Source organism: Macrotis lagotis, chromosome 1, assembly GCF_037893015.1.
Source record: "Macrotis lagotis isolate mMagLag1 chromosome 1, bilby.v1.9.chrom.fasta, whole genome shotgun sequence".
In the NCBI taxonomy this organism is placed as follows: Eukaryota; Metazoa; Chordata; class Mammalia; order Peramelemorphia; family Peramelidae; genus Macrotis; species Macrotis lagotis.
In genome coordinates this window covers 431186928-431214409 of record NC_133658.1, presented here as the reverse complement: position 1 = coordinate 431214409, position 27482 = coordinate 431186928, and the positions used below count along the sequence as shown (strand labels likewise).

The 27482-nt window shown below is 34.0% G+C and overlaps 1 protein-coding gene across 5 annotated transcripts in view; it reads right to left on the bottom strand.

Annotated features, from left to right (window-relative positions):
- MARK3 (microtubule affinity regulating kinase 3) overlaps positions 1–27482 on the bottom strand; it is a 120398-nt gene that overhangs the window by 70071 nt on the left and 22845 nt on the right. For 4 of the 5 annotated variants that reach the window (XM_074213175.1, XM_074213170.1, XM_074213171.1 and 1 more), the window contains exons 3-4: positions 9819–9872; positions 460–508 (exon numbers count right to left, since the gene is read on the bottom strand). In XM_074213175.1, the coding sequence (XP_074069276.1) occupies positions 460–508; positions 9819–9872 (103 nt within the window). Of the gene's footprint in view, positions 1–459; positions 509–9818; positions 9873–27482 lie in introns of those variants that run through there. The other variant, XM_074213173.1, reaches the window with a different exon arrangement.

The window sequence follows — 27482 nt, the reverse complement described above, 5'->3', positions numbered from 1 at the left end:
CAACTTTTCAGGAACACACTTCTTACATAAAGGAAGATAGATTTATAACCTATAAAAAATTTCCATTTCTTCATCTCTTTCTTCTCTATCCATTTAAGAATTAATGGTCTGGGTAAAAGTTCTGCAACAGTAACAAATGTGGCACATGAAAAGTATATTAAACCCTATTTAAAATATTCAATCAGATACAAAATGATTATATTTAAGTATTAAATTCACAAACATTTAATTGAACATCTAATAATTCACTATATCAGGGCAAGAATTCCACAGACTTAAGAAACAGATCACATATAATCTTAGGTGGAATTCTGGAAAATCAAAGCCATAACAATTTTACATTTTAAGAAAATATAATCACATAAGGGCCACCTTGCTTGGAAGAGACATTCAACTTTTTGACATGCCTTTCCCAGAATTCATCTGATTCAATAAGCATTTAAAATAAAACAAAAGTACCTATGTTTGGATGGTTTAAAATCTTCATTATTCTTACTTCTCTGAAGAGCTAAAAAGAAGAAAAAAAACAAAAGAAAATGAAATACATAAAATTTACTAAACAGACTATGCCACTGGTGAAGTACAAAATTTCATAGGCAAAAATGAACACATACACATTCCTTTCCTACAGATTAATTTCACATATTTGATGTTTCTTGCCTATGACTAACTTATGAAATAGGAATAGTGCTGGCATAGGTTTTAGTTTCCTATCTTAAGTCTAGGTCAGATGGGAACCAATCACATTTTGGATTTTATCCTTATTTCAGGCTAACAGAATTTAAAATTTGATCTGAAACTTTTCATTTTGAAGATTTAAAAATCACCAGAATCCAGACAGTAATGGGAGATAGGGCTTCACAAAACATGTCATATTAGGATTCATTTAAACTTTCAAACTTCTAAAGTGGCTGAAATATGATTGATGAAACACCTTTTCAAGACCACATGAGAAATACATTTGTAAACTATCACAAATTCATTTCTAATTATTCCCTTTCTCTTTGAGAATTGTCTTTCTAGAAAAATAACAAAACTAATGAAACTGTGATAACCAAATTTAAACTCCTAAAGAATCAAGAAAACACGTATCCCTCCCTTTTTTGCAGAAGTGGGAGCATGGAGCACTTTATATACTATCATAGTCAGGTGGGATGAGGCTTAGTTTGTACTGGACTGGTTTTTCTCTCTGTAGCTTGTTTTATTCTAAATAACAAGAAATGGCTCACTGAGTAGAGGAAGAATAGGGGTACATTCAGACAAGATGTCAAAATAATTTTAACAACCATTTTAAAAGTCCAACAAAATCATTAACTACTCAAGGTAGGTGAAAAAAAATAATTCAGTCTCGAAAAAACTGAGCTAGCTTCAAATGATCTGCCAAAGGGGTGAAGGGAAGACCAGAATGGGATGGAGGAACAGAGTATGAGGAATCCAGGTTCAAACAATAACCAAAATTATTCTTAAAAAGACATAAAGCCATCTAACACCATTTTAATCCAAATATGATCCTAAGGTGATAAAACAGGAAAGCCAGTGTTCGTTCGTTCTTTCTTTCTTTCGTTCTTTCTTTCTATCTCTATATCTATATAGATATATCTCATAATTATCTATATATCTATCTCTATAGATATATAGAGATAGATATATCTCATAATACTGATGTAGAAAACATCTTTGCAGGGAGATATAAAATTGTATCCAGGAAATAATTCATTGCAATCAATTGTGATTCATACAAGGAATATCTACTAGGATAGTTTAATATTAGAAAAATATTTAGATAATTAATTATATAGTAAGATATTCAAATAGATGCATATTTACTTCCTTAATTTGGGTTTTTTTCCTTGTGTGTGTGTGTGTGTGTGTGTGTGTGTGTGTGTGTGTGTGTGTGTGTCTGTCTCCCCATATCTTTCCTTAATTTCTTACCGCCTCCTTCACTTCCTAATTTTTTTCGTGGCAAGGCAATGACCTTAAGTGATTTGCCCAAGGTCATACAGCTAAGCTAAGGAATTATTAAATAACTAAGGCCACATTTGAACTCAGGTTCTCCTGACTCCAGGGCTGGTGCTCTATTGTGTCACCTAGCTGCCCTACTTACTAACTTTTTAAGAATACCATTCATTCTGTCCAATCTCAAAAAGAATCACCACAATCTGCTCTCTCCTAACAGTCATCCCATCCCCAGGATTTTACTGGCATAACTGAAAATCTGTAGAATGAGTATCAAGGTTTTTACTGTATTATCCTCTTCTCAGACAAAACCTTGAATTTTCTACTTCCTCAGGTCAGTTACTATGTCTTTGAAAATAGTTTTATCATAGAAATTCTTTTCATGTACTCGTAGGTTATACAGATTATCAAATCAATGTATTTTTTATTAAGTTTTTACAGTTTTTGGGAAAAAATATTCATCTATTTCCTCTAAATTTTCAGTTTGTTGTATAATTTAAAATAAGTTTCTGATTTTAAAAATATTCTTTCCATTTATTAAAAATTACCCCTTTTAAAAAAAGGGGGCTTAGCCCTACCCCGATCTAAAATTATATTATAAAGCATCAGTCATCAAAACTGTCTGGTATTGGCTAAGAAATGGACTAGTGGAATAGACTAGGTGCAATAGCAGGAATTGATTATAGTAATCTGTTGTTTGATATGCCCAAGAGTCCAACTATTCTGTTGTGATAAAAATTCTCTCCTTGATAAAAACTGCTGGAAAAATTGGAAGTTAGTATGGAAGAAACTTAGATTAGACCAACACCTAACACCCTTTACCAAGATAAGATCCAAATGATTACAGGATTTAGATATAAAAAACAATACTATAAGCAAATTAGAAAATTAAGGACTAGTTTACCTGTCAGATCTATGGAAAGGGGAGCAGTTTTATGACTAAGGAAGATATGGAGAACATCACCAAAAACAAACTAGATGATTTTGATTACATTAAATTAAAAAGCTTTTGCACAGAAGTTGCACTGCAACCAAGATCAAAAGAAATGTAGTAAACTGGGAAACAATCTTTACAACTAATGTTTCTGACAAAGGACTTATTTCTAAAATATACAGAGAACTGAGTCATATTAAAAAAAAAAAAAAGCCATTCCCCAGTTTGACAAATGGTCAAAGGATATGGAAAGAGAATTTATAGATGAGGATATCAAAGCATTCCGTAGTCATATGAAAAATTGCTCTAAATCATTACCTTATCAGAAAAATATAAATTAAAGCTTCTCTGAGGTATCACCTTACATCTCTCAGACTGGCCAAAATGACCAGAAAGGATAACTACCATTGTTGAAAGGATTGTGGGAAATCTGGGACACTATTACATTGTTGGTGGAGCTGTGAACTCATCCAACCTTTCTGGAGAGAAATTTCGAATTATGCCCAAAAGGCAATAAAAATGTGCATACCCTTTGATCCAGCAATACCACTACTGGGTCTATACCCTGAAGAGATGATGAAAAAGGATCAAAAACATCACTTGTACAAAAATATTTATATAGCAGCCCTGTTTGTGGTGGCAAAGAATTGGAAATTAAATAAATGTACTTCAGTTGAGGAATGGCTTAGCAAACTGCGATATGTGTGTGTGTGTCAAGGAACTCTACTGTTCTATTTGAAACCAGGAGGGATGGGAATTCAGGGAAGCCTGGAGGGATTTGCATGAACTGATGCTGAGCGAGATGAGCAGAACAAGAAAAACACTGTACACCCTAACAGAACATGGGGGTGATGATTAACCTTGATGGACTTGCTCATTCCATCAGTGCAACCATCAGGGACAATTTGGGACTGTCTGCAATGGAGAATACCATCTGTATACAGAAAAAGAACCATGGAGTTTGAACAATGTTCAAGGACTATTCCCTTTAATAAAAAGCTTACTGTCTGATCTTGTTATCCCTTATACTTTGTTTCTTCATTAAGGATATAATTTCTCTCTCATTGCACTCAATTTGGATCAATGTACAACATGGAAAAATTGTAAAGACTGACAAATTGCTTTCTGTGGGGAGTGGAAGGAGGGAAGTAAAACTGGGGAAAAACTTGTAAAACTCAAAATAGATAAAATCTTTAATTAAAAAAGAAATAATAAGAGAAATTTCAATTTACATGAATAAAATGCTATAGAAATAAAAAAAATAACCCCTTTTAGAAAATGACAAATACTGGAGGTGATGTAAAATATACACTAATACAGTACTGGGGAAGTTGTGAACTGGTCCAACTATTCTTCAGAACTATTTGGAACTATGCCCAAAGGGCTATAAAACTGAATACTTTTTGACCCAAGAATACCACTTATTGCATAGAGATATATAACAGAGATAAACGAAAAGAAAAAAAGACCTATATGCACAAAAATATTTATAGCAGCTCCTTTTTTGTGGTGGCAAAGAATTGCAAACTGAGTAGATGGCCCATTAATTAGGAAATTGAAGAATAAGTTGTTGGAAATGATGGTGATAATATACTGTTCTGTTATGAGAAATGATGGAAGAGATGATTTCAGAAAAACTTGGGAAGACTTATATGAACTGATGATGCAAAGTGAAGTAAACAGAACAAGGAGAACACTGTATATAGTAACAGTAACATTATTTGATGATACTGTTAAAGACTTAGCTACTCTATTTAATACAATGAACCACAAAAATTTCAAAGGAGTCGTGATGGAAAATGTTAGCCACTTCTAGAGAGAACTGATCAAAAGCATCCAAAGACAACCAGGAGTAGAACTAATTTTAGATTAATTTTTCTGTACAGAAATAGCTGAGGAAAAACTGGGCTTGTAGAAATTCTCCAATGAGTCTACGAACTGACTCTTACCCATTTAAATATATAGTTACCCCCCTTAATATTTTACTAAAACAAATTTGCCTTAAATCTAATGCCCCTTCTTTGTTTTAGGCATCCTAATAAAACAGACCAAATCCAAAGTACATACAAAATTGCAACCAATGGGAAACAAATCAATGAGGAATGTGACCAAAATTGTTACTCAACTCAGTAAACACAAAAGCTTAATTATACAAACTCCAGGAAACATTATACTAATTTTTTTATACTGGATTTATAATTTCAGGAACATAGAGGGAGTTCTTGTTGAGAACATTTACCACCAATGCAGATATTTTTGACATGTGGTTTTGCTATTTGGTTTTTTGGTTCCAATGCTTTCACTTCTCTCTCTCTCTCTCTCTCTCTCTCTCTCTCTCTCTCTCTCTCTCTCTCTCACACACACACACACACACACACACGCCCCTCTTCTTCTTAAGCAATATAAGCTAAATACAGCATGTAAATGAATCAACACAAAATGCAGTGCTTGAAATTTTCTCTATTCAAAATAATAAACCAGTTAGATTTTTACCTTTATTTACTTTTCAATATTTTATAACAATTAAAGAATTTTTGCTTCCTACATGATGATAACAAAGTAGCTTTTTAAATGAAAAGAGCAATATCACCAATGAGTAAAAACTGAAAAACTGTGACTTTTTCAAATTAGTCCAAAGTTACATTTAGAAATTTAGTTTTTTTGCTACTATACTTAGAGGTAACAAATCAAAGCATGAAGCAGGGGTATTTTGAGGTTTTGTTTTCGATATCCAAAGTTAATGGATCTAGGTCTGAAAATTTTCCAATTATAAGACAGAGATCAATTTTGGTTTCACCATACTCTCAACTCCTTGGGTAGATTCTGGAAGATAAAGTATATTTTGATGGATAAAGGTATACTATCTAGATGTCATCGGGGCAAAAAAAATGTATCGTCTCCCCTTGGTATTCTATTATCTGGAAACCTACTGGTTACCACAAAATATATGTGATTTCAAGAGAGATGGAAGTTTCAAACTGAGATTCTTCCTTGTGACCTGTCTGTCAAATTTCCAAAGGTGCTATAAATTCAAAAGGTTTTTAGTAAATATTTCTGTGATACTCATATCAACTCATGTTCCTTTCTTGTCCTTTTGTCCGTAAATTGAGATTCATCCTCTTGCTCTCAAGTCAAATTCAGTGCTCTGGTAATGAAGAACATATTTCATTATATCCAGATTTTCAAAGATTGGAAGAATCTCTTAGTTCTTCTTGTTAAAATCTTAAAGTCTTAAACAGCATTTCCCAGTGTCTTGCCCAATTTCAAAGTTAACAGTCGGATCAAATAGGTCATATTGATTTAATACAGTGATGGTATAAAGTTTTGTTATAAGAAATGATCCAAGAACCAATCACACTTCTTTTATTCCAAGAAATAAACAACCGCACAGTAGTCTTCACTACCTTCATTACATAGCTGTGCTTCTTTGGTGAATTTGTTCAGGGCTTTCTCAGTATCCTTGGAGAGAGTGTCAGATAGTTCACTACTACCATCTATCACAATAAAGTTAAATTTGCTTACCTTAGACCCCCTCCATATGGAATTTGCTGTTACAGATAAAATGATATACAGATTGGTTTGAAAGGTTCAAAATCAATACTTTTTCTTTTCTTATTCTGCTAAACTTATTCCACAGTAAACAAGCAGAACATTTGACAGTACTTTGTTATAGAGATGGAGTCTTTATTGTACAGATATTATAATTCCCAGAACTGAAAAAAATGGTTTATAAAAGTTTTCAAGCTCATCTGCTAACATTGTCACTTGAGATTTTTTGGGAAGAATGATCAATAATATCATGCAAGTGCCATTGCCATGGGGGTCTTTCAGACTCTTGATGAGCTTCTTGCTCTTCTACACCTTGATGTTCCTGTCAGCAGACATTTTCTTGTTTTCTTCCTGGGAATTCACTCTCAAGTGACAGCAGAGAACTCCCTGGCAGTAGCAGAAGAGAGTAGGAGGTCATGGGCTCCTTTTCTCCAAGTAGCAAGAGTTGCCTAGAGACTAAGAAGTTGAGTGACTTGCCCAACAAGTAACATGTCCAGGGTCAATCAGTGTGAGGAAAAAAGACTGGTCACCCTATCATCTCTACTCCAAGGCCAGCTCTCTTTTCATTATGTCTCTTCATTAATACTAAATAAAATATTTTAATAAACATTCCCCTGGATCCTAATATATAAAATTCCCTTAAATTTTTCATTCTGATCAATATTTTATATAATTGTTACATCATATGTTTGTATACTCCTCTAACTCCCATTCATAGAGCCATAGTTTGCTTTATTTTTGTGGGGAAATCAGACCTCTGATCTCATACATATTTATTGTAAGCAACTTTCTCTTCCAATGTATATCACAATCTTCTCTAAAACATCAATTTTAGGGCACACTGAAAAATTAAGAACTGACTCCAACTCTAGCTCTGTCTCCTTTTTTTAAAAAAAAAAGAAAGAAAAAGAAAAAAAAGCCATTCTGTAAAACTTCAAATACTTCAAATAAATCTGAAGGTATAGGCAATGCTTCATATCCAGACTCTCCTACTACCTAGATACATGTTCTCATCTCTTCTTCAAAGTCAAGCTTGTCAGAATTTAATTAACTCCACAAAAGTCAACAATCACTTGCTTTTCAAAGATAAAAACCAATAAAGTAAATTTTAACAAGGTTATGTGACATCTGAAAACAAGTCAGTCTCCCCCCCATACACACACACACACATATATATCTTTTAACTACACACACACACACACACACACACACACACACAAATCAGGAATGTGATCAGAAAACAGAACGGGAAAAAGATTTTACACAAGCCAATTGAACAGACTGGCATTTTAAATGAAGTATTATTATCAGAAGAAGCATAGTCTCTAATCAAAAGATATTTCAGAATCAGGATTTCGGTTTGGAATACAAGTCATTCCTCAATTCTCCCTCTAAACAATACACCTTACAACTTCTCTACTAACTTCATCACCTGTTCTAGTCTGAAGATTAAAGTGAATCATTTCCTTATTAAGATAAGCATTCTTATTTATATGCTCAATCCCAATTCTCTCCTATATCCTCCAGAAGTCTGCTCCACTGATCATTTCCTTAGTAACTTTCCATTTCAAACTAATCAGCTATTGGCTCTTTCCTCATGATTCATAAACTCTTGGTCTGAGGGTGGCAGAGCCAAGATCCACTGATCAGAGGCAAATTAGCTGAAGTCTTTAATTATTCTCCTCTAAACAAACTGCTAAGAACAGTAGTTCTTAGGGCAGGTAACAGTTCTAAGGGTAGTAACAGTACACAGATAAAGGAAATAAATATGAGTTGAACATGATGGGATAATCTCTCCCAAAAAATAAAATTGAGGGATGGGAAAATGCATTCATGGTGAGAGGGGAGGAGGGCGAGGCAGAAAGAAGAAAATTTTTCTCACATGAAGAAATTGGAGGGAGGGAGAAGAGGGATTAGTGGTTTAAAGGAAAATAAAGAATTTGAAAACCAAAATTTATAAAGAAAAAATCCCCCCAAAGTAAAACAAACTACATCAGGCTGCCCTTTTCCAGAAAAGCTTTTTGACCATGAAAACATATTTGAATATTAAGTATTTTGAAATCTTAACAATGAAAGTACTAAAAACAACAAAAACCACTGAAAATTAATTCAAAATTTTTTCTTAATGCTTTAAAAATAAGCATGAAACTAATTAAAGATATCAACACCTAGCCACTAATGTTTGTTCTTCATTCTCAAAGAAGATGACATCAGGAAAGAGATGCCATGACAAGCATATGAACTGTATTTGAGTGAGGGGGTGCTGTGATCAGTCACCAATCTCACTTTCTCCTCCAGAGCCATCTGGGTCCAGTTGCCAGACATGAATCAGTTTGACTGGAGATGGCCCTGGATGTGAGGCAATCAGGGTTAAGTGATTTGCCCAAGGTGACACAGCTAGTAAATGTCTGAGGATGGATTCCAACTTCTGTCCTCCTGACTCCAAGGCCAGTGCTCTATCCACTGTGCCATCTGGTCAAAAACACCAAGCAAACCAATAAGACTTTAAAAAAAAAATCACTGACCTCTATCATTCCTTTACTCACTGAACCATTGTGGTTCAGCAGTATATAGTCTGGACTATGTAAAAATGAAGGTATAATAATTAGATCTTTTAATTTTTATTTACTATAATTCTTCCCTTCAACATGCTCTAACTACTTAAAGACAATAATGCTAAATGATTTGTCTATTTTAAAAGTCTTAATTTTAGATTCTTTAGTATGTATCAGATTGGTTTTAGAGCAAAAAACAGCCTTAAAAATTATCTAGTCCCATGCCCTCACATTATGAATGAGGAAACTGAGGCCCAGAGAAGGTAAGTAACTTATATAAAGTCAATGAGTAGAACAGCAGGGTCACATTTTGAACTCAGGTCCTCAGATTCTAAATATAATACCCTTCCTACTGTTCAAGGCTGCCTCTCCATTTTTATTCTTTGAATTTTTATTGTCTTCCTTAATGAAAGTGGCCAATAAGGATTATTCAAGTTTCTGGTAAATTTCAATATTTGTAAATTTAAAATTTAAGGTAATTAATTACTAGTTTCAATTTAGAATGACACTTTTTAATACAATCATCTCCATTTGAAAATTTCTTCATACAGGGCAAAAATAAAGTTATAGCATGGTGAAGTTCATCATAGAAGAACAGCTATCAAATAATTAACTTTTTGGTCTTGGTAACTCATAAAAGATTGAAATTTTAATAGGTTTAAGGAATTTCTCTCATACATTTCAAACTGCCAAAATACCTTGGGGTGAAAAGTTTTATTACACCGAGAATGAAATGAACAAATATTAAAGAATTAATAGAATGGGAAAGAATGATGGTTAACAACTATCTTCCCCCAAAATGTTCACAAGATAAAAAGCCTTACCTTCTGTAGACTTGTAGGATTCAACTGAGTCTTATCAATTATTTTTATTGCAACCTAATGGAAAAAAGAAAAATTATAAATTTTTAAGAATTTGAATTTTAAAAGTATAGCTAAAAAAATTCTAAAAATGCCTATTTCCAAAAAGTAATAAGCAAAATTTAAGAACCAGACATAAATCAAACTCTGCAAAGATTTTTTTTATTTGTGACTGTTATTTTTTAAATCAAAACAAAAGCATGCTTCTATGGAAGTTAATGTTTAGGATATTTTAACAAAAATTCATTTATATTTCTTACAATAGTAAAATATATTTAAACAGGACGAATATCATAATCATCATATACTAATACCAGAACTGGGACTTCAAACTATGTCATCGTAACTCAAAAACCCACTTTCTAATATGCTACTCTAAATTCTTTCTCACACACAATGCATGGAAAACTGGTACTCACAAGATTCAATTTAAAAATTCTGCTGAGTAGGAGCCTTTATCAAAACTTCATTATACTTTTTTATCTCTTTTCTTGTAGAAGATATTCTTTGTATACTGGCAATCTGGCTTCTGTGTATTCTATAAGGTTTTGGGTCTCTCTCATTCCTTATTCCTGGAATGACATTTTCCTAACATTTTTCTTTTTAAAAAAGTTAATCAGTTATTTTTGGTGTTCATTTAAAAAAATTTGAATTCTAAATTCTCTCACTTTTAGTTCCCCCCATTTATTGAGAAGGCAAGCAATGATATATGTGAAAGCACATTTTGATTTAATTTGCAAGGTCTTGAGTTATCATAGAATTTCTCTACATCTGCAACTTTTGCAAAAAGATGTTGGCCTTTCTCCAAATAGTTCTGAGCACAGCAAAAGATGATCCCATGAAAAGATGATTCATTTTTTTTAAGTTTTTGCAAGGCAATGGGGTTAAAGTGGCTTGCCCAAGGCCACACAGCTAGGTAATTATTTAAGTATCTGAGGCCGATTTGAACTCAGGTACTCCTTGCCAGTGCTTTATCCACTGTGCCACCTAGCCACCCCAAAAAGATGATTCTTGATGACTTTGAATGCACTAAAGAAAGCTATATTTTCATCTAGTTACAAACATCTTGTCTTCTAGCTTCATTTACAGCAAGGATCTCAAAACTGATAAAAACACAGTTCCTCTAATAGTAGACCCAATGAGCAAGGATCTAACATTTAAGAGAATAGCTAAATTTATATTTATAAGACATTCAAAAACTGTATGATTCTTACTACCATATACACTCTTTTGTGCCATGCTAAAAAAATCACAGCTGAAGAACAGGGGGTTTCATTTTGCAGCCAGTAAATTGGTAATATAAAAGATCAGGGGCGGCTAGGTGGCACAGTGGATAAAGCACTGGCCCTGGAGTCAGGAGTACCTGGGTTCAAATCTGGTCTCAGACACTTAATAATTACCTAGCTGTGTGGCCTTGGGCAAGCCACTTAACCCCATTTGCCTTGCAAAAACCTAAAAAAAAAAAAAGAAAAAAAAAGAGGGACATATGTAAAGAATAAGACTAGAGAAAGGAAGAAAATGTTGGCTATTGTGACATTCTAATAAAAGATCAAACTGTCCACTAATGCAATTTTGGTGAAGCAAAAGGACAACCACTATAAAAATCAATTGGAATTATGGAAATAAAATTACTAAAATGTTCATTTTTTTTGACCCAGTTAAAAAAAAGACTCCATTTTTGAAAATATTTATAACAGCATTTTTGTGGTAGTAAAGACCACATTAGTTATGTGAAAAAAGTCATGTTAAATATGAGTTAATTTGATCTGTGATGTTGCACTGTTGGAGCATGTAGTCACATGTTCCTTCATTTTCAGGTTATACAATTCAGACCATAGGTTGAACACACACACTCTGTCTCTCTCTGTCTCTCCTGACTCAAAGAAAGGCCTAAAGACCCAGGGGAATGAACCTTAGGAGGCAGAGGTCAACACAGGAACTGAAATGACATAAATCAAGACCAAGCAGAGGACCAAACATATCAAACCATCCCAAAGCCTCCATGTTCTATGTACCCTTATTCCTGTTGTTCATTCTACCTGCCTCAACTCTCAATAATATTCAATTTCTCATTCTCTGGTGGCTGCTTCCCTACTGCCTAAAAATACACCCATGTTTCCCTCATCCTAACACATACCCTTCACTTGATCCATTCATTTCCACCAGCTTTGTTTCCTTCTCCAAATGACTAAATTTCCTGAGAAAGTTGTCTACAATTGGTTCCTCCATTTCCTCTCCGCTTACTCTCTTCTACACTTTCTGTAGTCTGGTTTCTGACCACATCCTTCATCTGAAACTACTGTCTCTGACATTTCAAATGACCTTTTAATTGCCAAACTTAAGGGTCTTTCCTCAATCTTCATCCTTCTTGACTTTCTTCTTTACTCTTTGACACTGTTAAAAAGTGAATGCTCTTTCCTATCTAGGACTGCTTTCTTCTGGTTCTCCTACTTATCTAACTGCTCATTCTCAGTCTCTTTTGGTACTTTTTCCTCCAGGTCATGACCATTAATCCCCCACTCCACCCTGGAACTTTCAGTAACCCAGGCCTGTAACCTACACATCATCCTCAACTCCTCCTTTATACTAATTCTACATATTCAAACTCATAGTACTGCTTGTACACACCTCTCTCCACTAAAAAAGCCACCATCCAAGAGCAGGTCACAGTCACTTCATGTCATCTCTGGACTACCAGAATGGCTTTCTTGCTTCAAGTTTCTTCCCACTCTTCCTACTCCAGTCCACATAATTGCCCAAAGAATTTTCCTAAAGTATAGATTGACTATATTATTCCTCTCAATAAATTCCAGTGGCTCCAGCTTTCTAGGATCAAATTTAGAATGTTGTGTTTGTCTTTTAACTCCCTTCACAACTTGATACCTTACTACATTTCTGAGTTCTCTAGTGACACACTGGTCTTCTTTACTATTCCTTTTATGTAATGATTTATGCCTTTTCTTTTCTTTTTTTTTTTGCAAGGCAATGAGGTTAAAGGACCAGTCCAAGGTCACACAGCTGGTAATCAATAAGTGTCTGAGGTCGCATTTGAACTCGGGCTCTCCTGACTCTAGGGCCGGTGCTCCATACACTGCACCACTTAGCAATGGCTATCTTCCATGCCTAGAATATTCTTCTTCATTTCTGCCTATTGGTTTCTCTAGCTTTCTTCAAGTTTCAATTCAAATCTCATTGACTTTAAGAATGCCTTTCCTGGTTATTGAGGACTGCTAGAGTCTTCCCTTTGAAATAATGACCCACTTGATATCTTGTATGCACAGTTATTTGAATACTGATTCCCCCCATTAGAAGATGAGCTCTGTGTGTGCAGGGGATATATTTTTGCCCTTGTTTTATATTTAGTGCTTAGCAAGAGTCTGGCACACAGTAGGAATTTATTAAATCTTTGTAAATCATGGGTGTTCAACCTTTTAGCTCTTCCAGGGCACACTGCCCAACAAAAACTTGTCAAGGGCCACATATAGAATTTAAGATTTATTTATGATTATAGTGTGACCCATTTCAACAATGAGCATAATAATACAATGCAATAACGTAAAGTATAATTAAATGTAATAAATTATAATAAAAATGAGTATAAAACATTTACTTTTTTTTTCTTTTTTGCTAGGCAATGGAGTTAAGTGGCTTGCCCAAGGCCACACAGTTAGATAATTATTAACTGTCTGAGGCTGGATTTGAAATCAGGTACTGCGGGTGCGTTATCCACTGAGCCACCTAGCCACCCCTAAAACATTTACTTTTTAAAGAAAAAAAAATAAGATGCCATTTTTAATGTGAAAACTGAATCTGTTTTTCAATACCCATACATCTATATCTGATTTGATAGAGATTGTGGTAATGTGAAAAATACTTTCAAGATGCTCATCTGAAATTTTTGTTCTATTTTTACTTTTTTATATGCTTCACAGGGGAAAAAAGTTGCCTACAAATATAATAAATACATATTTCCCAAAAGAGACATCATGAACAAGGCATGATCACAAAATGCCAGATAGTTTTCTTTAGACAGGTACAACCTATAAAAAGACCAATAAAGACACCTGAATAATTTTTTAAGTTTTATATATGATTGAACTCTATTTACTCTATTTGGAAGTTTACAAGCAACATGTTGACATTAACTGAGAATGGAATAGCAAATATACTGAAATGCAGTTGGTGTTTTCTGAAATCTTGAAATCTATTCTCAAGTTCTATAACAAAATTTCAATTAATGCTGCATACAATAATGTTGTCTATTGCAAGTACTACAAATCATATACCAGTTTAAAATAAGGATTCTAATTCTTATATGTATATATTTTGTTGTTTTTTAAGAAAGATTTTATGCATATCTTTTGTAAAAAAAATGCTGGGAGTTTATGAGACCACATTAGTTATGTGAAAAAAGTCAAGTCATGTTAAATATGAGTTAATTTGAACTGTGATGTTGCACTGTTGGAGCATGTAGTCACATGTTCCTTCATTTTCAGGTTATACAATTCAGACCATAGGTTGAACACACTCTGTCTGTCTGTCTGTCTGTCTCTCTCACACACACACACACACACACACACACACACACACACACACACCCTACAATGTAGATGATATCTTCCTACAAGGACCACATGCATGGATAGGAAAAAGTAAAACGAAAAAGAAATGAAAGCTCTAGAAGGAGAATAGTTTAGAAAACAAAAGTGGTAAACCTTGTCTAAGTTACAGAGACCTTGAAAATGAGAATGTCAAACAGAATCAAAGACATTATACAACAAGAAATATTAGAATAAAATAAAAAGATAAAAAGTCTCCACCATTAAAAGTAATTGATCGGGGCGGCTAGGTGGCGTACTGGATAAAGCACCAGCCCTGGAGTCAGGAGTACCTGGGTTCAAATCTGATCTCAGACACTTAATAATTACCTAGCTGTGTGGCCTTGGGCAAGCCACTTAACCCCATTTGCCTTGCAAAAACCTAAAAAAAAAAATTGATCAAGAAAAAGTTTAAGAATTATTTAAAAATCACTGAACATACTAAAAATCATGATTTAAAAAAGACAAAATTCAGAATACTTTATTTCAAAATAATAAATGAAAATTATTCAGATCCAATAGAACCAGAAGCCAAAGCAAGAAAGAATTCCTAATAGAGTGGAGGTACAGTTAGTGATAGCAACTGAGGGGAAAATATTGAAGCACCTTCTCTGGTGGATTTATGATAAAGAAAGGAACTCACCCCAGAGACAGAGTTGGAATCTGAATACAGACTGAAGTACAATTTTTTCTCTCTCTATTCTCGAGGTTTCTCATCTTCTTGGGGGGGGGAGGGGTTAATGTTTATTCTTATGTTTACACTTATAACATTCAATTTACATCAATGTATGGTATGGAAACAATGTAGACACTGCCAGACAGCCTGGGGGGGGGGGATTGTAGAATTCGAGAGCCTTGAAAAAAATGATGGGTACAATTTACTATTGTATATAATTGGAAAACAAATAAAATGTTAAAAAAAAAAAGAATTCACTGATTACTTCCTGAAAGTCCAAAAGAAAAAGTTCAAAAATGTCATAACCAAAGAGCTCTCACAAGTACCAAGTAAGAAAGAAGGACAGCAGAAATACTGTCAGATTCTAATATAAATGAGAATAGAGTTGGGAGGTAAAATATTCAAAGGAAAAAAATATTTGCAACTGCTCTTTTTGTAGTGACAAAGGATTGGAAATTCAGGGGGATGCCCAGCAACTAAGGAATAGCTGAACAAGTTAGGGTGTGTGTATAACTATCTATCTAGATGTATATGTATATATACATACATACATACACATATATATACATACATACATATATATACATGTATGTAATGGAGTACTATTTTCTTTTTTTATAATTATTTATACATTCTTATTTTGTACAAATGTTTTTATACATTAATAAAATATTCTTGTTCAAGAGTAAACATAATACCCCCCCAAAAAATACAGACCCACATGAGTGATAAAGTAAAGGGGAGAGAAAAAAATTAAAATTAAAACAAAAAAAATTAAATAAAAAAATAATAGTAATAATTTTAGGTATGGCCAGGTGGTGCAGTAGACGGAGCACCGGCCCTTGAGCCAGGAGCACCCGGGTCCAAATCTGGCCTCAGACACCCAACAATCACCCAGCTGGGCGGCCCCAGGCAAGCCGCCCAGCCCCATTTGCCCTGCGCCCCCCCCAAATAATAATAATAATAATAATAACAATAAAAAATGTGCTTCAGTCTGTGTTCCAACACCAACAGCTCTGTCGTGGGTGGATCACATTCTTTGTGATAAGCCCATCACAAAAGTTACTTCCATTATTTTTTCCACTGTTGCCATTGCTGATCACAACTCCCTCCATTCGTGCTTCTCTACCACCATGTACTATATTTTCTCTCTTCCTCTGCTGTAGGGTAGCTGAGTGGCACAGCAGACAGATCCCCAGCCCTGGGGCCAAGAGGCCCTGAGCCCACATACCACCCCGCTTTAGGTCCAGCATTCACCAGGCCCTATGGTCCCAGACAGGCCATCCAATCCCAGCCCCTTGCAAGAAGTAAAAAAGAAAATGTGTTATATCTGACCACTCTCCCCCCATGGTCCATCCTCTCCTCCATCACTCACACCCCCCCCTTACCCCTGTCCCCCTTCTCTCTTTCTTACTCTGGATGTCTATACCCCATTGAGTATATATGCTGTTTCCTCTCCTAGCCACCTCTGATGAGAGCATAGATTTCCCTCATTCCCCCTTGTCTTACCCCTTTCCATATCACTGCAATAGCTCATTGTAATAAAGAAAAATCTTATTATATGAAATATCTTAGCCTATTCCTACTCTCCTTTTTCTTTCTCCTGTTACATTTCCCTTTTATCTATTGATGGAGTACTATTTTCTAAAAGAATTCTGTGAGTGGCAACATATTTAAACATATCGATAACAAAACCAACAGATATTATGATTATCTCAATACATGCTGATAAAGTGTTTCATTAAATACAACATCCATTCCTATTAAAAACTCTAGAGTGTATGGGAATAAATGGAGTTTTCCTTAAAATAATAAGCAGTATCTAACTAAAACCATCAACAAATATTATATGTAATGGTGATAAACTAGGAACATTTTCACTAAGATCAGGGGTGAAACAAGGATACTTATTATCATCAAAACTATTCAATAAAGTATTAGAAATGTTAGCTTTAGCAATGAGAAGAAACTGAAGCAATTAAAACTAACAATAAGAAAGCAAAACTTTTACTCTTTGTAGATAATATGATGGTCTACTTAGACAACTGGAGAAAATTATCTAAAAAACTATTAGGAGGGCAGCTAGGTGGTGCAGTGCATAGAGCACTAGTCCTGCAGTCAGGAAGACCTGAATTCAAATACAACCTCAGACACTTAATTACCTAGCTATGTGGGCAAGTCACTTAACCCTACTGCATAGCAAAAACAAAACAAAAACTACTGGACACAATGAACAAATACAACAAAGTAAAGGATTTAGACATAAAATGTAACACCATAGATGAAACAATCTTCACAACTAAGAGTTCTGATAAGGACCTCATCTCTAAAATATATAGAAAATTGCAGTACATTTATACAGTTACAATCATTTCCAAATATCAAAGACTATGAATAGACAGTTTTCAAATGAAGAAATTGTCAAACTGGAAAAATAGTATGGCAAAAACTAGGCACAGTCCCACATCTCACACCCTATACCAAAATAAAGTCAAAATGGGTATAGGAAGAATTGGACATAAAAGATAACAATTAACAGATCAAGAAATATTCATCCATTTGATCTAAGGAAAAGGGGAGAAATTTATAACCAAACAAGAAATAGAGTACATTATAAATTTCAAATTGAATGATTTTGACTATTAAATCAAAAAGGGTTTACACTAATAAAACCGATGTTGCCAAGATTAGAGGGGAAAAAATAAAGCTGGGAATAATTTTCTCAGCTAGGGATTCTGATAAAGATCTCATTTCTAAAATATACAGAGAATTGCATCTCATTTATAAGGTTACAAAAGTCATTCCCCCAATTGATAAATGGTCAAAATGATAAGAACAGGCAGTTTTTAAGTGAAAAAATTAAGGCTATATATAATCACATGAAAAATCATTACTGATTAGAGAAATGCAAATTGAAACAGCTGAGACACCACCCCTCACCTATCAGATTGACTAAGAAGACAAAAAGAGAAAAATGATAAATGTTGGAGAGATGGTGGGAGGATTGGTAGAGTTGTTAACTAATCCAACCATTCTGAACAGCAATGGTGGGAACCATGTCCAAAGAGCAATAAAACTGATCAAGCCCTTTGACTCAGCAATGTCCTTACTAGGTCTATATCCACAAGAAATCATAAAAAATGGAAAAAGTCCCAGGTTTCAAAATATTCACTACTTTTTGTAGTGGCAAAGAATTGAAAACTAAGGGGAATTTCCATTAATTGAGGAATGGTTGAACAAGTTTTGGTATATGAATGTTATGGAATTCTATTCCATAAGAAATCATGAATGGTCAGACTCTAGAGAAGCATGGAAAGAATTTCAGGGCCTGATGTTGAATGAAGAGAGCAAACTCAAGAGAACACTGTACAAAAATCAAGAGAACTGTACAAAACCAAGAGAACAACATTGTGAGTTGATCAGCCTTGACGGATTCAGCTCCTCTCATCGATTCAAAGACCTGTTATGGACAATGCTATCTGCATCCAGAGGAAGAAAAACAAACCAAAACCAAAACCACAGAATCAGAATGAATGCTGTATTCACTTTTAAAAATTTTCTCTTATATAACTCCTGATTTTTTCTTTTTCCTTAGTCCTAATTCCTCATACAGAAAATGACTCATCTGTAAACATGTTAAACACAAATGTATAATATTCATCATACTGTGTGCTGCTGAGGGAAGCAGGGTGGGAAGGGTGGAAGGAAACTATCAAACTAGTAAAATATCAATGGTGGGGAAGAAACCATAAGAGGACAGACTTTAGAAAAGCATAGAAAAAAATTACATTAACTGAACTTGGGTGAAGGAAACAGAACCAAGACCACATTAACAAGAATAATGTGAGTAGATCAACTAAGATAGATGTAGTTACTTTCCGCAGTTCAGAGATATAGCACAATACTGGGAGACTTGTAATGAACAATTCCATCCACATCCAGATGGGAAAAAAAACCAAAACCTCAGAATATGAACAAATAGACCATGTTTAAAAATTAGCTTATCTTTTCCCTTTCTATTCCATATTTTTTCTTTTCTCTTAATCCCAATTCCTCTTACACAAAATGACTAATATGTAAATGTTAAACAGAAATGTACACGTACAACTTTTACCCTGACTGTTCACTGTCAATGGAAATAGGGAGGGAAGGAGTAGTAGAAAAATGTGCAACTTATAAATTTACAAATTTGAGTGTTGAAAAACTACCAAAGCATGTAATTGGAAAAATAAAACAAATTAAAAAAAAAATAGCAGAAATAAAATATAGAATTTGCAACCAATTGTAACATCTACACAAAATTAAGTTATGTGCTACAGAAGGGAAATTCACTTTAGAACTGTTATCATTTCTGAACAAAACTTCCAAGAACTTTGTAATACAAACACAAGAGGCAAGAGAAAACTAGAAAAATTAAGTTACAACATTTAGAAGGGTCTATATAATAGAATGCTAACATCTTAATATAAGGGAGAAAAAATAAGAGTACTTTTAATTTTTTATATTTATTTTTTAGGTTTTTTTTTTTTTTTGCAAGGCAATGAGGTTAAATGGCTTGCCCAAGGCCACACACCTAGGTAATTATTAAGTGTCTGAGGCTGCATTTGAACTCAGGTCCTCCTGACTCCAAGGCTGGTGCTCTATCCACTGTGCCACCTAGTTGCCCCTAAAGAGTACTTTTAGAAGTTTTATAAAATCATTATCCATTTCTTCCTCTTCCTGTTGTCTCTCTTCTAATTCTTGTGAATTTTGGAGTTACTTATCACCATCTGTAGTTCTCCTAAGTTCCTGTCTGACATTACTAACTTCTTCCTGGACAGCTAGTTATACATCTAAATGTCCTCTATGCATCTCAAAATAACAGTCAAAATGGAACTCATCTAACCATACCCTTTCCCATTTTTGTAGAAAACATAATTTTCTTTTGGTTGTCCACTTTTTAAGCTTTTCAACTTCTCCCTCTCCCTAGACTCTCAAACCTAAAGAGTTGCCAAGTCTTGTCCATTCTCCACATTTCTTGAAGCTTTCTCATTCTCTTCAATTATATGGTCACCACCCCTAGTTCAGGCCCCTTTATCACCTCATTCCCAGCATAAACTACTAAAACTGTCTTTATGTTTCCAGTCTCTCTCCACTTGTATAAATCTGCTACAAGATTAACATCTTTTAAAAAAATTTTTTTTATTTAAGGCAATGGGGTTAAATGGCTTGCCCAAGGTTACATTGCTAGGCAATTATTAAGTAAGATTGACATCTTAATCTTCCTAAAACACATATATGATCTCTAGAATAAAATAAAAACTACTTTTGACAATTAAAACTCTTCAAAATACAGTCTATCTTTTAAAACTTATTTCACATTACTTTTCATTACCTTATATTCAACTTGTCCTAAGCACCATAGCAATAATTACAAATGTCATTTGTATAATGCTTAAAAGTCTGCAAAATGCTTTAGATTTACAAATCAGTCAATAAGAATGTCATTAAGTATTACTATGTGCCAGACACTGTGCTAGGCACTAGGAATATAAATATAACAAATGAAAACAATCTCTACTCCAAAGGAAATACTAACAGGAAAAGACAATAAGTTCACATGAGTAATATATAATTAAGATAAAGAGAAGAAATTAAAATAGATACAAAATAATTAAATATAAAACAGCTTAAAAGGAAAGGAACTAGCAGTTGAGAAAATCAAGAGATTTCATTTGAAGGGGTTGTTTGGAGGCAGCTAGGTGGCACAGTGGATAGAGCACCGACCCTCAGGATGACCTGAGTTCAAATACAACTTCAGGAACATAATAACTGCCTAAGCTGTGTGATCTTGGCCAAGTCACTTCTAGTCTCATTGCCTTAATTAAATAAAATTAAAAAAAAAAAGGAAGGGGATATTTGAATTGCATCATAAAGGAAAAGGTTACTATGAGAAGTATGAAATATATTTCAGGTAGGAGATAGCCAAAACAAAGGCAAGAAGACAGGAGAAAGAGATGGAGTATTAAGTATGAGGTCATGGGTCATACTGGCTATAACAAAGAGTGGAAGAGGAAGTTATGTTTAATGAAATTACAAAGAAAAATTGGAGCTACATTTCTTTTAAAAAATAAAGAAGTTTATCATTCACAAATTATTGAGTCCCTAATATATCAAGCATGATACATACAAGAGAAACAAAACAAAGAATGAATTCACTACATACTAATAGGAGAAACTAGAAGTACACATATAAATATATTGCAAAAATATAAATGTAATATGAAGTATTGAATCAAGAAATAGAATGAGAACCTATGAGAGGAAAGGAAGAAGGGAAACATTTAAGATAGCCAGGGCAAATCCAGAGAAATGAGAGCTTGAGTATTTTATATGAGAAAAAGATTGTTTTGTACAGCTAAATCACACTAGTACATAGAATACAACAGTAGAGTGGTAAAGGAATAATGGTCAAAAAAACTGGAAAGACAGGGTCAACACTAGGAGTTAGTGTTTTAAAAGTTAAAAAGATTGAGTATACATTTTATTGTATTTTGGTGGGGTTTTTTTTGCAAGGCAATGAGATTAAGTGATTTGCTCAAGGTCACACAGCTAGGTAATTATTAAGTGTCTGAGGATGGATTTGAACTCAGGTCCTCCTGACTCCAGGGCCAGTGCTCTATCCACTGTGCCACCTACTGCCCCTCAACTGAGTTTTCTGAACAGAGGTCTCTCAATTCTAAGCATCACTTTTCCCACTATACTTCACTGTTACCTAGCAACTGGGACAGTACCTGACACGTAACAGATGCATGATACTTATAAACTTGAATTTGGGAAAACTGTACTCTTTGTACTCTGAAATTATGGTTGTACCACGCTGCTTGCATTCAGAGTGGCTGCAATCACATACAGGACATTTTTGGAAATACGTCATTAAAATTAGCTTTTTTACTCAGTTCTGTCTCATGAGATTTTGGATACTCAGATCCTTTTATCATAGGTCTTGATCATGCAAAGTTTCAGAACTAAATAACTTAATGACCAGATGCTTAATTGTGGCGACACCTCATGAGATGTAGTCTGCTCTTTTATCATATCAGTACAGGTAGACCTTATATACACCAATCATGATCAAATAAATCAAAGTTTGACTACAGATAAAATAAATCCCAACAATTTTTAGGAAGGCTTATTTAACTGCTTGCTATGACTATTTTATAGAATCTGAAGTGGAAGAAATTTTAGAGGTGATCCAGTACAAAACCATAACCAATTCATGAATTTCTTCTATCTTCATCCCTAATAGTCTATGGGTTATTTTTGGGAAAAAGGGCCTAGGTACCCAACTTACATCAATTATATCAAATAGCAGTATTTCAAGTTTTGTTACCCATATATTTGATAAGTATGATTAATTTTTTTAAAAAATGTTAGAATTGTTAGGCCTTGGGACCTATAACCCACCAGTAGAAACCTCCACACTCCCCTGAAATGACATTAACTAATCAGTATTTTCTGGCCCTCATAGTTCAATTAATTTCACATCAATCTCAATCTAGAGTACCATGTAAAGCCACATTTCTAGTTTTTTTTTTATAATTTTATTTATTTAAGGCAATGGGATTTAGTGACTTGCTCAAGGTCAGGCAATTATTAAGTGCCTAAGGCCAGATTTGAACTCAGGTATTCCTGACTCCAAGGCTGGCACTTTATCCACTGTGCCATCTAGCTGTCCCTAATGTCACATTTCAATACATTGACAACAATTGAATTATGTTATTTGCTATTATTCAAATATAATACACTGGGCCTAAAATCTCATGGTCAAAGTCTACAGGTTAGTACTGTTGTCTTATGTGAAAAGATAAGGTTTATAGTCTTTATTCTCCATTCTAAATCCCTGACTTCATCTTGGACAACAGTATACAATAATAATAAAAACTAGCTTTTAATATTGAGCTTTTTTTGTTTGATTTTTTTTGGCAAGGCAATGGGGTTAAGTGACTTGCCCAAGGTCACACAGCTGGTAATACAGAGCTTAAAAGTTTGTAAAATACTTTACAAACATCTCATTTTATTCACAGCAATGGTTAAAAGGAAAGAGTTATTACTACCTCTGTTAAAAATGAAGAAAATAAGATGAGTTAAGTGACATGTCCAGGATCACGAAGCTAATGCATAAGATTGGTTTTGACCTCAAGTCTTCTTGACTCCATAATTCTATCCAAAGCACCACCCCTATGGAGATATTACCACAAATATCCTATTCTTCCTTACTCAACTTATGTAAGCTAGATCTTCATTTTACCTTATCCATCAACAGAGATTATTGTATCTTGGATCTATCATAAAATGACTCTACCTTCATGATTTTTAACTCTAAAAATGCTTTTCTTCAATTTTAATAACTTATCCTTACTTCTCTCCCTCTCTTCCCCTTACTTCACTCTTAAATCTATTGTTCAAGTCTCACAATTCCTGCTCAAAATTCCTACTCTGGTAATTTTCTTCTTTCACAGTCTTGATGCATAGAATCAACCAATTCAATTATGCATTGCTCACTTTTGAATCACAGATCACTATATATAAAGAGTACAATAATTTGAGAAGGGAGTTTAAACTTGAGGGACTAATAAGAAGATGGTTCATTTACTATATGGAAGTTTTATAGAACATTTAGGAGGAAAATAATGAATATTCAATTTGTAAGTTAATTTTTTGCACCAGTGAAAATCCACCTTTTTCCTTTCCACTCCTCAACTAATAAAGAAAAACAAAATCTCTTCTACAAACATGTATATTTAGACAAAACAAAATTCTCACATTGGTCATGTCCCCCAAAATCCATCTTAATCAGCACTCTGAATCTACCATTTATATACCTCTGGGTAGCATGTTTCATCAGAAGTTCTTTGGAATTGTGGTCAGTCACTGTAAGGATCAAAATTCCTAAGTCTTTCAAAGGTGATGATTTTCTTTCGGTTCTCAGGTTTCTCTAAAAATATTCCCTTGATCATTTAATACATTCCCTTGATCATTTCTTACAACACAATGATGTATCATCACATTCATATACCATAATTTTTTTGGCCACTCCCCAATTTATGGATACTCATTTAGTTTCCAATTCTTTAAAACCACAAACAGAGCTGCTCTAAATATTTTTATAAATAAATGTCCTGGGGCGGCTAGGTGGCGCAGTGGATAAAGCACGGGCCCTGTAGTTAGGAGTACCTGGGTTCAAATCCGGTCTCAGACACTTAATAATTACCTAGCTGTGTGGCCTTGGCCAAGCCACTTAACCCCATTTGCCTCACACAAAAAAAACACCTAAAAAAAAGTCCTTTTCCTCTTTTTTGATTTCTTTGAGTTAAAGAGTAAGTATTGCTGGGTCAAAGAGTATGCAAAATTTACTAACTTTTAGGACTGAGTTCTAAAATATTTTCCAGAATGATTTAACTGCTTAGTCATTTCCCAACTCTTTGTGACTCCATGGACTATTGTATGTGAGGCTCATCAATTCTCCTCTATCTCCTTTATTTTATAGAAGCACATGTTTGTTGCTACTAGGAGAGAAATTATCCATCTCTACCATTCCCTTTTCCCCTTAGTCTTTCCCAACATCAGGGTCTTTTTCATTAAGTCCAGTCTTCTCATTGTGAAGTTAAAGTATTTAAGCTTCAGTTTCAGTATTAGACCTCCCAGTGAATAGACAGAATGAATTTCCTTAGGTATTAACTAATTTAATCTCCTTGCTGTCCAAGGGACTCCTGAAGTAGTCTCTGGCATAATTTAAAAGTGTTAATTCTGTAGTGTTCAACTTTCCTTATAGTCCAACTCTCACCACCACACATGCCAGTTTTAATTATACAGACCTTTGTCAAAAATGTGATGTCTCTCTCCTTTTCACTATGCTTTCCAAATTTGCCATAGCTTTCCTTCCAAGAAGCATTTTTTTTTAAATTTCATGACCACAGTTACCATCTACCATGATCTTTGAGCCTAAGAATATAAAATCTGTTTCAATTTCTTCTCCCTCCATTTGCCACGAATGATGGAACTAGTTGTAGCTTTTGATTTTTCCAACCTGACACATCACAAGAAAGATTGTGCATACAAGTTAAATAAATAAGATGACAACACATCCCCTTGTCATACTCCTTTTCCAATCCTAAACCAATCAGCTATTCCATAATTGGTTCTAACTGCTGCTTCTTGGCCCACATAAAATTCCTCAGGAGACAAGTAAAATGATCTCTTGAAGGACTTGCCATTTTGTTGTGATCCACATAGTTTTGCTTTAGTGTAATTAATGAAGCAGAAGCAGATGATTTTCTGGAAGTCTCTTGCCTCCTTCAAAACCCAGCAAATTTTGGCAATTTGGTCTCTTGTCCTCTATGAAAAACCAATCTGCTCTTCTGGTAATTTTCAGGGTATTCATTGCTGAAGCCTAGTTTGCAAAATCTTAAGCAGAACCTTGGGGCATGTGAACTGTTTGGTAATTTGAATATTCTTTGACATTGTCCTTCTTAAAGATTGGGAATAAATGGATTTTTTCCAATCCAATGGCCACTGCAGACTTTTCCAAATTTGCCGTATATTAAGTACAGCACTTTAACATCATCTTTTAAGTGTTTTAACATCTCAGCAGGAATTCCATCATTTCCAATGCTAATTTACAATTTCATGAACAGTAAATGAGACCTTCTTCCATAGCCTTTCTGGAATATCATTTCCATTTTTTGTTAATTTTGCCAATCTGAGTGAAACCTCAAATTTTTCAATTTATATTTCTCATAATTTTTAGTGACTTAGAATATTTTTTCATATTGCTAACTTGCTTTTCTTTCCCTGAAGACTTTATTATCCATTCACTATCAAATTGAGAATTGTCAGTTCCTATATAGCATAGAAATAAGACTTTTATCAAACTTTACCCCATTTACCTTTTCCTAAGTTTATTTCTAATTTTAGTTGTACTAGTTTTATTCAAGTAAAAACTTTTTATGTAATGTAATCAAACTATTCTATTTTACCCTTCTGTGATTTTTCTGAGTCTTGTTTGGTCTTGGTTCTCCTATCTATATATAATCTAACAAGCAATTTCTTCCTTCTTTCTCTTATGTAGACACAAAATCTTATATTCATTTGTAGTATATCTTGGTATGATGTTACTGACTAGTTTAAATCATGTTTCTGCCATGCTGCTTAACAGTTTTTTGAACAGTTTTTATGAAATAATGAATTACCCCAGTAATGCTGGCAAAATAAACTCTCTAAAGTATAGGTCTATCAATGTAAAAGAAAGGAAAAGTCTTTAGTGAGCACCCCCAACCGTTTACAAGACAAAATACGAATTCTGCAGTCTGACAACTAAGTGCTTCCACAATCTACTTCTAATCTATACTTCCTCATCCAAGAAAGTCTCCTTTGAAGCAACCCTTTTATGAGAGAAATATGCTTCATGTAGGTCAAAGAAATAATTATTTTATGATAAAGTGGAATACTCAAAGTATTTCAGGAAACAGCAAACACTTCTATAATCCCTCTTTTTGGAAATTCCTTCCTTCCCCATTCCACATATTCCTGGTATTCAAGAGGGATCAGGCTAGTTTCCTGCCAACAATGAATTGAACAGACACCTTTAGGAGTAAAAAATATTTTCTTTGCTTTTTTATTTCTCCAATAAAATTTCCTGTCTGCACTATCCTATTATTGATTCTTTGACACCACATACCTATCTTGGGTCTAGCTTTAGTATCTTTCATTATTCCTATCATTCAGAATTTAAGGGGAAAAAACCCCTTGACAGGCTAAAATTTCAATATAAGAAAAATAATAAACATAACAGACCATATTAGTAGCAAGAATAATTTTTTAAAACTACATTTATATTAACAATGATTGATAAAATATACAAGCACCATTTCTGTAGCACTGCTTAGAGTATCATACCCACAACTAGAAATTGACCCCTTAAATAACAGAAGGGAAAGGATTTGGTATTTTTTTTTAAGTTATCATTCTTACTAAGTAATACCTTTCTTCAAAAGAACTCAAAATATTTCCTGTTTATACTTACCAAAATCCTATGAGGTAAGAAATGGGAAGATTTTTCTCTACCTTACAAAATGCAGACAATAGCTAGGTTGAACACTCAGCATTCATTCTGCTATAAGACTATTAAAGATGAAACTAAGTACTAATACAGTGTAAGTAAGGGCTTTGAGTTAATAACTGGTTCAGAATGAAATCAAGGTCTTAAATCATCAAAGTCTCTTTCTATACTTAGTGAGCTTTAAAAAATTGTATTAATAATATATTTTTTGGTTTGTTTTTAATTCACAGTGGGGACTGGATATCCCATCCTAT